General features: G+C 38.3%; 1 protein-coding gene and 1 pseudogene across 4 annotated transcripts in view; both read left to right on the top strand.

Moving 5' to 3' along the window:
• The window catches only part of Ccr3 (C-C motif chemokine receptor 3), a 48,069-nt gene extending 39,919 nt beyond the window's left edge, over window positions 1-8,150 (top strand). For 3 of the 4 annotated variants that reach the window (XM_039080707.2, XM_039080708.2, XM_063264781.1), the window contains one exon: window positions 5,081-8,150. In XM_039080707.2, coding sequence (XP_038936635.1) covers window positions 5,092-6,171 — 1,080 coding nt within the window. In that variant the 5' untranslated portion in view covers window positions 5,081-5,091 and the 3' untranslated portion in view covers window positions 6,172-8,150. The remainder of the gene's footprint in view (window positions 1-5,080) is intronic. The other variant, NM_053958.2, reaches the window with a different exon arrangement.
• Window positions 1,975-3,026, top strand: Tarbp2-ps1 (Tarbp2 subunit of RISC loading complex, pseudogene 1; annotated as a pseudogene).
• Window positions 8,151-9,670: the final 1,520 nt, after the last annotated feature.

Raw genomic sequence — 9,670 nt, forward strand, 5'->3', positions numbered from 1 at the left:
ACACAGGGCATGTTTATAGATGGACCCAAATATCTATCTGCATGGGAGCAAAATTTATCTATAATTGTTCACACTTTTCAAATGATCACAGGACTCAATAATTTGTGTAGATTTCCTTAATTTCCCATTCTTGAGGATAAAAATATTAAAATCATCAACTATACAATATTCTTTCATAGGGAAGATTTACATCTTGTTTTAAAAAAGAAAAGGAAAGGCAGAGCTACTCTTTACTTAAAGGAAGACGGTTTTGTTTGGATTGGATGTTTTACACTATGTAGTCATGCCTGGCATTGACATTTTAGTCAGAGATGACAGCATGTACAACTATGGTATCACAGGATGATGAGGGACATGAAAATTTCTATATTGCAGCGATGCCACAACCTTTATAACATCATAGCACAGTGTACTGCAAGTGTGCACAGAGATGCTGCGTAAAGAAACTACTATGTTGCCACTTCTTTAGAAGGCTAGCACAGGGCTGAGGATGTAGCTTTGTGTCATGGTATTTGCCTGTCACTAAATGCCTTGCATTCAGCCACCAGAACCACATAAGTAAGCAAACAAATTGTAAACTTACTTTTTAAAAGTATAGTCCATACAAACATGAACTACATATGCTATTTGATGACTAACTAGGTAAGTGGTTTGTAGAGTTCCTATTCTATGTTTTAATTGTTATTTTAGAATAGGCATTTTAAAACATGGTTAAGTGTGTACTGGCATTGTGAATACATTTTATACCTTGTTTCAGCTTATTTTCAGACCTTTAAAAGAGCACAGTTAAAATTAAAGATTGCTCAAAGTTCTGGAGGAAATAATCAGATCAACAGTCTGATGACAGATGATAAATTCATTAACACTTTTAAAATCTTCTAGCTTCTTAAAACCATATTTTATGGGGCTAGAGATATAGCTCAGTATTTAAAGTGCTTCATGACCTTACAGAAGACCTGGGTTTGGCTCCTAGCACACACGTAGCAAGTCGCAACTACCTGTAACTCTAATTCCAGGGGACTTAATGCCCTTCTTTTGACCTTCTTTGGTTCTTGTACACCCGTGGTACACATAAACTCATGAAGTTACACACACATATCCAATAATAATGTGTAAATATATGTAAAACAGAAAAATGTATTATGTACTTTCATCCGCATGTGTATATATGTTAGGCTTATACTTGTGTTACTTGCATGGCAGCTGTAGGTGAGTGCCATGCACAGAAACTAGAATTGGTAAATGAGCCTTTAATTCAAATGACTTAAATAAATAAGCACATTTGACAAATTTGTATGTAAGATAAAGATGTCTTAAAATAATTAGTATGTATTTTGCCAAGGCTGTGATAAGCCAGTCTGGATTAAACTTATCTGTTAAATGTTTAACTTACAATGTGTATTATTTTCCATGTATCAAATATACCAACTTTCAGATTTCTCCTTTGTCAAGGAAATACATTAAAATACTGATTATATTTGGTATGCAAAGTCTGCATGTTTTGTAGACTTTGTATGTAATTGTATGTGTTGTAGATATATGTAGACATTGTATACATGCAGTCTAAAATAGTTGTTAAAAGTAAATAAACTAAATGTGAATTATAAATTCTACCAAAAGAACATATATTTGGGTATATTAATAAATATGACTGATGCTAAATTAAAGATATATAGCACACAAGTTAAAATTGATTTCTTCCTGAATTTTTTTAATTGTTGGAATTACTAACAATTTAAAATTCTCCTTAATATAAGCACTTCCACGTTAAAAAAAAAATGAAACCGTACAGCTTTCGTTTGGGGTTGGCTTGATTCCCAGACTGCACTGGAGCCCTGGGCTTTATGCCCCTATGTTCAGTGTATTTGGTGGGCACTGGGTTCCTGAATTGCATTGTGTCAGGGGGAAATGGACGTTCAACCAGCACTATGGCACTGGATCCCTCACCTTAACTAAGAACAGTACCTTCTCCACTTGCCTTCAGACCTTGCTTCCCTCCTGGACCATAACTTTTAACCCAGTCTATGGATGCTGTACTGCCTGGGGATTCATGGACCCTATAATGTGGCTAGGTCTAATGTGACAGTGAATGGCCATGTGGGTGCCGAAAGAGGAAGTGTGATGTTGGTCTGTGCCTCTCCCCAGCATAGAGCAAATGCTGTCCGCCAACCAGGGGGAGACCCTATCAGCCCTTCTTCAGGAGTATGGGACCAGAATAGGAAAGAAGCCCGTGTACGACCTTCCCAAAACTAAGGGCCAAGCCCATCAACCTAATTTCACCTTCTGGGTCACCGTTGGGGACACCAGCTGCACTGACTCTTCACAACTCCTGTTGTTGCTGCAGAAGCTGCTGCCCCTGTTCCATCTGCTTTACTAACCAGGAACTCTCCCATGGAGATGCAGGCCCCTGACTCTCCTCAGCAGTCTGAGTGCAACCCTGTTGGTGCTCTGCAGGAACTGGTGGTGCAAAAAGGCTGGCGTTTTGCCAGAGTATATGGTGACCCAGGAGTCTGGGTCTGCTCACCACAAAGAGTTCAATATGACCTGCCGGGTGCAGTGTTTCATTGGGATTGGCAGTGACACTTCCATAAAGCTGGCAAAGTGTAACGCAGCAGCTAAGATGCTGTTTCGAGTGCACACAGTACCTCTGGACGGCGGGGATGGCCACGAGGCCAAGCCATTTTTCCATTGGTGTGAGCTCCCGCCTGGATGGACTGAGGAACCGGGGGCCAGGCTGCACCTGGGATTCCTTGCGGAATTCTGTGGGAGAAAAGATCCTGTCCCTTCGCAGTTGCTCCGTGGGTTCTCTAGGGTCTTTGGGCTCTGCCTGCTGCAGCGTCCTCAGTGAGCTCTGCAGAGCAGGCTTTCCATGTCAGCTATCTGGATATTGATGAACTGAGCCTGAGTGGGCTCTGCCGGTGCCTAGTGGAGCTGTCCACCCAGCCGGTCACTGTGGTTCTGCCACTAGCAGGGAGGCAGCCCAAGGCGATGCTGCTCGCTATGCAGTACAGTACCTCAGATCGTGACCAGTAGCAAATAGCACCCACTACAGTGATCGGTGTCCTTTACTTCTTGCTCCTTCTGCCCTGGGTCCATGCGTCTGCCTACCTCTGGTGCCCTCCAGAGATGCCATCTCTACCTCTGACCCAGCTCGCCTGCCTTGAGACTGAGGAAGGCACAGGCAAGCAAGGAGCCATGAACCACAAGGCCCCGGCCAGCACAGGATTTGCCCTCATTCCATGGATGATGAATGAAGGGAAATTGGAATTCGATTGGAGTCCAGAATAAATGATGTTCTTTAGCTTCCTAAAAACAAACAAACAAACAAAAACAAAAAAAACCAAAAAACATGTGATTATGATTGAAAAGCAATTTTTAGAGTTTGTGAATATGTCCTTTTATTAAAAAATGATTGTCTTTATTTTGGAGATTTCTTAAAGCATTATTTCAAAACTTAAATTTAGGAAAAGAATACAGTTCAGAGAAAAATCAATAAACGAGGAAGAAAATTAAAAATGTACATAAGAATATATTTTTGATGAGAACAATTGAAAAGTAAAAAATATATATATAAATTAATTTTATAAGATAATATTTTACTCTAAAACAAGATGTTCTTTAAAACGAATATGGCAAAACTATGGTTTTAAACAACTCAAGCAACATTTTCAAAAGACTGTAAACTGTTAGCCCTGAAATTTCTCAGTGTGTTCTTGGCATTTGGAGAAACTTCAAACCTTGACTAGTTCAGATACTATTCCTTCTGAATTGAAAGAGCCCATCTTTGAGGTTTCCAACACAGATACAACTGGCTAGGGAAAAATGAGAAAACAAGGTGTTTTCATGGCAGTTTCCTTTTGACTCTCCCAGGTAACTCCCAAAGAAGGAAGATGCCTTCCTAATGAGTGTCCTTATCTGCCAATGGGAGACTCAAAGGCTATCAGTAAATCTGGGGCCAAATAATTGAGCACCTAACAATCAGGAGGGACATTGAAAGACAAGTCTGTTCAAACCGTCCTCAGAGGAGTAAGTTAGGTGACCAACCCAACCTAGTCATTTCTTCAAACTTGTCCCTTCCTCTTAGCCAGGAGAAAGTAGGCCTTTCTCTGAGTAAGCAGAGTATAAATTTACTGCCCTTCATGAGATTTCTGCCTTGTTTGCTTTTCTTCTTTCTCTGCTGGAGTCAGTAGTCTGTAGCAAAGCAGACACTGGTCCTCCAGCTCCTGGTCTAATAAACTAAGGATTGGAAAATCTACTTCTCATACCCTCCAGCTCATCATCTTTTTTTATGAAAGAGAAGCTCTTGGGATATCATTGCTTACCTTAGCACCACCAAGAGCCAGAGAAAAGAAGAGTCAAAAAAGAAAATGCTGCTTAAAATTATACTGATTTCAAAGTTTAATAATAATAATAATAATAATAATAATAATAATAATAATCAATAAATAATCAATAAATCAATAAATAATCAATAGCTGTATTCATAATGTTTATATTTAAATTACTGACAAGCAGATTGTATATAGATGTAAATTAAAACTCTACTAAACTTTAACCTACTTATTAGAGAATTTCAGATAAATTACTGTCACAATAAGCATCAGTGTCCCCATTAAGTATTTTGGGCATGTTTGTCAAAGGGCCTAAGAGAGGTGGTTATCATTACTAGTACCAGACATTTATATGACAATTATGATTTGAAACTCATCGTATATAAAATAGAATTTCCAAATGCCTTAAAGTATGCATTAGTGATAATAATTACATATCATGCATGGATCATATAATTATCATTCTTTTTGCTCTTCAGTTCAAAACTTTGAATTTCCTCCTTCAAATACTGTCAGAAATTAATAGTCCCATGCTTTACCACCACCTACAGAACTTCTGTTTCCTTTTCTATTATGAATCATGATGACTTTGAGAGCTATAGAGTTATTTTCTGACCCCTACTCAGAGCATTTAAGATATATCTTTTGAAATTTGTACTAGACAAATTCTAACTTGGGTCTCTTAATGAATAATCAAGTGGTATGTTTCACATGGTTAATTGTTTCTTTGTTTGTTTTTTCTATAATAGAGACAAGTAAAATGGCATCCAACGAAGAGGAACTCAAGACTGTTGTTGAAACCTTTGAGACCACACCCTATGAATATGAGTGGGCACCACCCTGTGAAAAAGTCAGCATCAGAGAGCTGGGGTCATGGCTCCTGCCTCCACTGTATTCCCTGGTGTTCATCGTCGGCCTCCTGGGCAACATGATGGTTGTGTTGATCCTCATAAAGTACAGGAAGCTGCAAATTATGACTAATATCTACCTACTCAACTTGGCAATTTCTGACCTGCTCTTTCTCTTCACTGTCCCATTCTGGATTCACTATGTTCTGTGGAATGAGTGGGGTTTTGGCCACTGCATGTGTAAAATGCTCTCTGGGCTTTATTACCTGGCCTTGTACAGCGAGATCTTTTTCATCATCCTGCTGACAATCGACAGGTACCTGGCTATCGTTCATGCTGTGTTGGCCCTTCGAGCACGAACTGTGACTTTTGCTACTATCACCAGCATCATCACTTGGGGTCTTGCAGTATTGGCAGCATTGCCTGAATTTATCTTCCATGAGTCCCAAGACAATTTTGGAGATCTTTCCTGCAGTCCTCGCTATCCAGAGGGCGAAGAAGACAGCTGGAAGCGTTTCCATGCTCTAAGAATGAACATTTTTGGTTTAGCTCTTCCTCTCCTCATTATGGTTATCTGCTACTCAGGAATCATTAAAACTCTGCTTAGATGCCCCAATAAAAAAAAACACAAGGCCATCCAGCTTATTTTTGTTGTCATGATAGTCTTTTTTATTTTTTGGACTCCATACAACCTGGTTCTTCTTCTGTCTGCTTTCCACAGCACATTTTTGGAGACCAGCTGTCAGCAGAGCATACACCTGGACCTGGCCATGCAAGTGACTGAGGTGATTACCCACACCCACTGCTGTATCAATCCAATAATCTATGCCTTTGTTGGTGAGAGGTTCCGGAAACACCTTCGGCTCTTTTTCCACAGAAATGTGGCAATCTACCTGAGAAAATATATTTCATTCCTTCCTGGCGAGAAACTGGAAAGAACAAGCTCTGTCTCCCCATCAACTGGGGAGCAAGAAATCTCTGTGGTGTTTTAGCTGGGCAGAGAAAACTGCCCCTCACTCTATGGACTAGAGGCAAACACATTAAGTCAATCATAACGACCTCTAGTTCAGTCATTTGTACTTTCCATGCACTTCTGATGCTCTCAAAGACCTGAAAATACACATAATGATTGAAATATATCTTCATGTACCCCAAGGTCATTTCTGGAGGCCATGTGCTGGCCAGTTGATAATTCATCAGACATGAAAAGGACAGCTTTTCTTGATTCTCTAAAGAGTTACATATGCTTTGATTCACTTAAATGTTAAATAATCCATTCAGAAAAAGTAGGAAAGTTTAAAAATACATTTCTACTTTAGCCATTTTTGACATCAGTAAAATGTTTCACAAATGCATTTACTTCATTTCCTAAGTAGTTTTTTTAACTTCTTGATGAATGGTTTTCTTCTTCTTTTAAAAAATTATTATTTGTATATGGACTATTGCTTTTGCAGGAGACTGGATGTTATATTATGTTTAATTTTTCTTAAAAGTCAAATGAAATCACATTTCCTATTAGTGACTGAGAGCATCTTGGAAGGAACATATTGTCCTCCTAAATGCCAGTTTTATGTTGAAAAATAAGCTGGGACCATCTGTGTTGAGAAGTCCAGGTGTGGTGCTGTCATTAATTCTTCCTAGACTTGACATCATAAGTACCTGGAGGGTGTATTGACACATTCACAGATGACTCATATTATAGGAGGAGAGTAGAAGTTTGGAGATAGACAACATTAACAAATAAAGTAAATAAGACTGGAAACCCCTTTTCACCTGTTCTCATATAACGTAGAGCGTGTACAAGAAAAGTCTAAGATATCACACAGGAAAAAGTTGGCACTATGCAAATAAACCATAACCCTTATCACTATAAGAATTCATATGATACAGTGCTTTTGGGTATCTGTCTTTTTTCAGATCATTAGTCTCCTATTCTCAGGAACATCTTTTTATCTTTCTTAATAAACTGCCTGTATGAATTTCATCTATATGTTCATTATTCTGGCACATTATTTCTAGACCCTAGAAATCACAGGAGGTGCTCTCTGAATTCAATTGTGCACTTATAGTACCACCCCAAAGCTTATGATCTATATTTGAAATGAGACTTGAGCATCAACAACATCAAAGTGATGGCCATGATACTTGTCCCAAAATCACACTTTTAGAACTATGTTGTAACTGTGATGCTTTCAGAGACTCAATAATTGAAACTTAGGATTTAAAGCACTGTGGGAGGAATATATGGACCCTTTAGACTTGTTTCTAATAAGGTTATATGCCATTATGATCAGCTGATAAGATATGCTAGTCTCTCTGAAACATTACTATAGGAGGAACTTACAATTCTATCAGTCTATAAGTTTTATACAGTTGAGTGCTCTTGAATATATATGTATTAACTAGAAGCTGTGAAAGACACAAAGGTGAATAAGGAAAAAATGGAGTGGATATGGCTCAGGTCCCTTTCTCTCATTCCTTTTCTTCCCCCTAATTATAGCTTCTTAGGGATGTAGCTTCTAAGCTTTTACTTAATTTGTATTTGTAACATGGCACTTTTCTTCTGGGTTTAACATGGTCATCTTGTAGTTATTTTGAAGTAGAGATTACTTTGGTCTAGTGGCCATGACAATTATTTGAATAGAACAATGTAGAGGTAAGTTAGTTAGTAATGATGCTTTTGGAGCTATTGATACTCAATAGTAGAAAGAAATCTAGGGTCATGGTACCTGTGACCTCATCTTATATTCCAATCATTACTCTCTCCTGCCCCAACTTGCACATGATCTTGGGTGATGATAAAGCTATATAAGAATAGAAGAGTTACTTGAAAATGTGACTCCATGATTGTGTTTTCCTGAGGTCATTATCCATGATAGGATGAAATTTTGTGATGGGACATTTTATTTAGGGTAACTCACTCTTTTAAGTATCCCTTCAATCAATAAACTCATTGGTTTGCTAAGTTGAACTATGGTGGACTCATTGCTTTGGTTTATAATTTGGTTCTTATCTGAGGTGAATACATATTTGTTTAAGATAAGTTAGGGCAACAATTTGTCATTTTCTAGAGAAGTTGTAGACAATGTGACATAAGCCCACCAGCTGCTCATCTAACACCTGCCTGTTAAGTTTCAGGAATGGGATATAAAAACACTGCCTTGGGTTAAGTGAGGAATCCAACGTGCAACTTGTAAGAAAAAAAATCATGAACCTTGTCCTTGTAAGACCTCAGTCAAACCGGATAAAGAAAGGAACAAAGGAATTCAATGCAAAGAGGTTCCTCTTCTCTGGAGAGAAGGGGAAGTGGCAATGGAAGAAAGAATTTGTAAGAGTGGGAATGGGAGGAAAGGAAAGAGTGGGACTGTAGTCAGGATGTAAAGTGGATAAAAAAATAAATTATTGAAAAAAAAGAGAAAGGATTTGCCCAAGTCAATGGGTAGAGGGTAAGGTAACACCATATTTGGAAAGAAATATATAATGGACAAATCAGGATGGGTCATGAATTTCAATCAAAAGATCTCAAGCTTTATTAAGAAGGCAAAAATGTCTATTGAAGAGTTCAGGGAGATAAGACACTCAATCCTACGCATTAAGAAGATATAGCCATACATAGAAGATGGTCTAGAGGCCCTTTAACTACCCAAGGTGGTAAATTAGGAAGTGGGTGAATAATGGAAGAAAGATGAGATTAGCATGTGGTAACAGGTGTGAGAAACATGCCAAGGACAATCTGACCAAGGGACAGCATGAAGAAAGAGTTGAAGCACTAAAAGAAATCTGTCTGGAAAAAATTAGTATATTGGTCAGCTTTGCATTGCTACAGTGAAATCTGCAGTAATTTATAAAAAGAAGAGGTAAATTAAACTTGAGATTATACATCTGAAAATTCCACGAGAAGACTCAACAGGTCTAAATTTTGGGCCTCTGGTAACAGTGGAGAGCATGTGTTGGGGAAAACCATTTACATTATGATCTAAGAAAATAACAGGGTCCCAGGAAGCAAACGTTCACTGACTAAAAGATATTCCACTAACTCAACTTCCTAAATATCTGCCTTTCAGTAGTCCTATTCTGGGGACCAAGCTGTTAACATATAGACTTTGGGACACATACACACATCCCCATGTGTGTACACACACACTTTTAGATGCACATGTGTACATGTCATTCTCCTATAGGAAACATAGGAAACCATTGTCAGTGGCTAGCTTTAAGAAAAATAGTTGGCTGAAGAACAGAAAAAGTGTTTGTATCTTTTGGATTTTGAGTCATGGAAACACATTTCTTATTAAAAATAAAGTCTTAGAGTTGCACTAGAATATAAAATGCTATGTTTCCATTTGTATGTTAAGGTCTAGGAGTCCTAATGACATTAGAAGTTTCCTGCTATAAATTTACCCTCTGACCTGGAACAACTTATTTCACTTCTTTTAGTCCCAAAGTCCTCTACTGGATAATGAAGGAATTGGGGGAGAACATCTTTAGGCT

This window comes from Rattus norvegicus, chromosome 8 (assembly GCF_036323735.1).
Source record: "Rattus norvegicus strain BN/NHsdMcwi chromosome 8, GRCr8, whole genome shotgun sequence".
Taxonomy (NCBI): domain Eukaryota; kingdom Metazoa; phylum Chordata; class Mammalia; order Rodentia; family Muridae; genus Rattus; species Rattus norvegicus.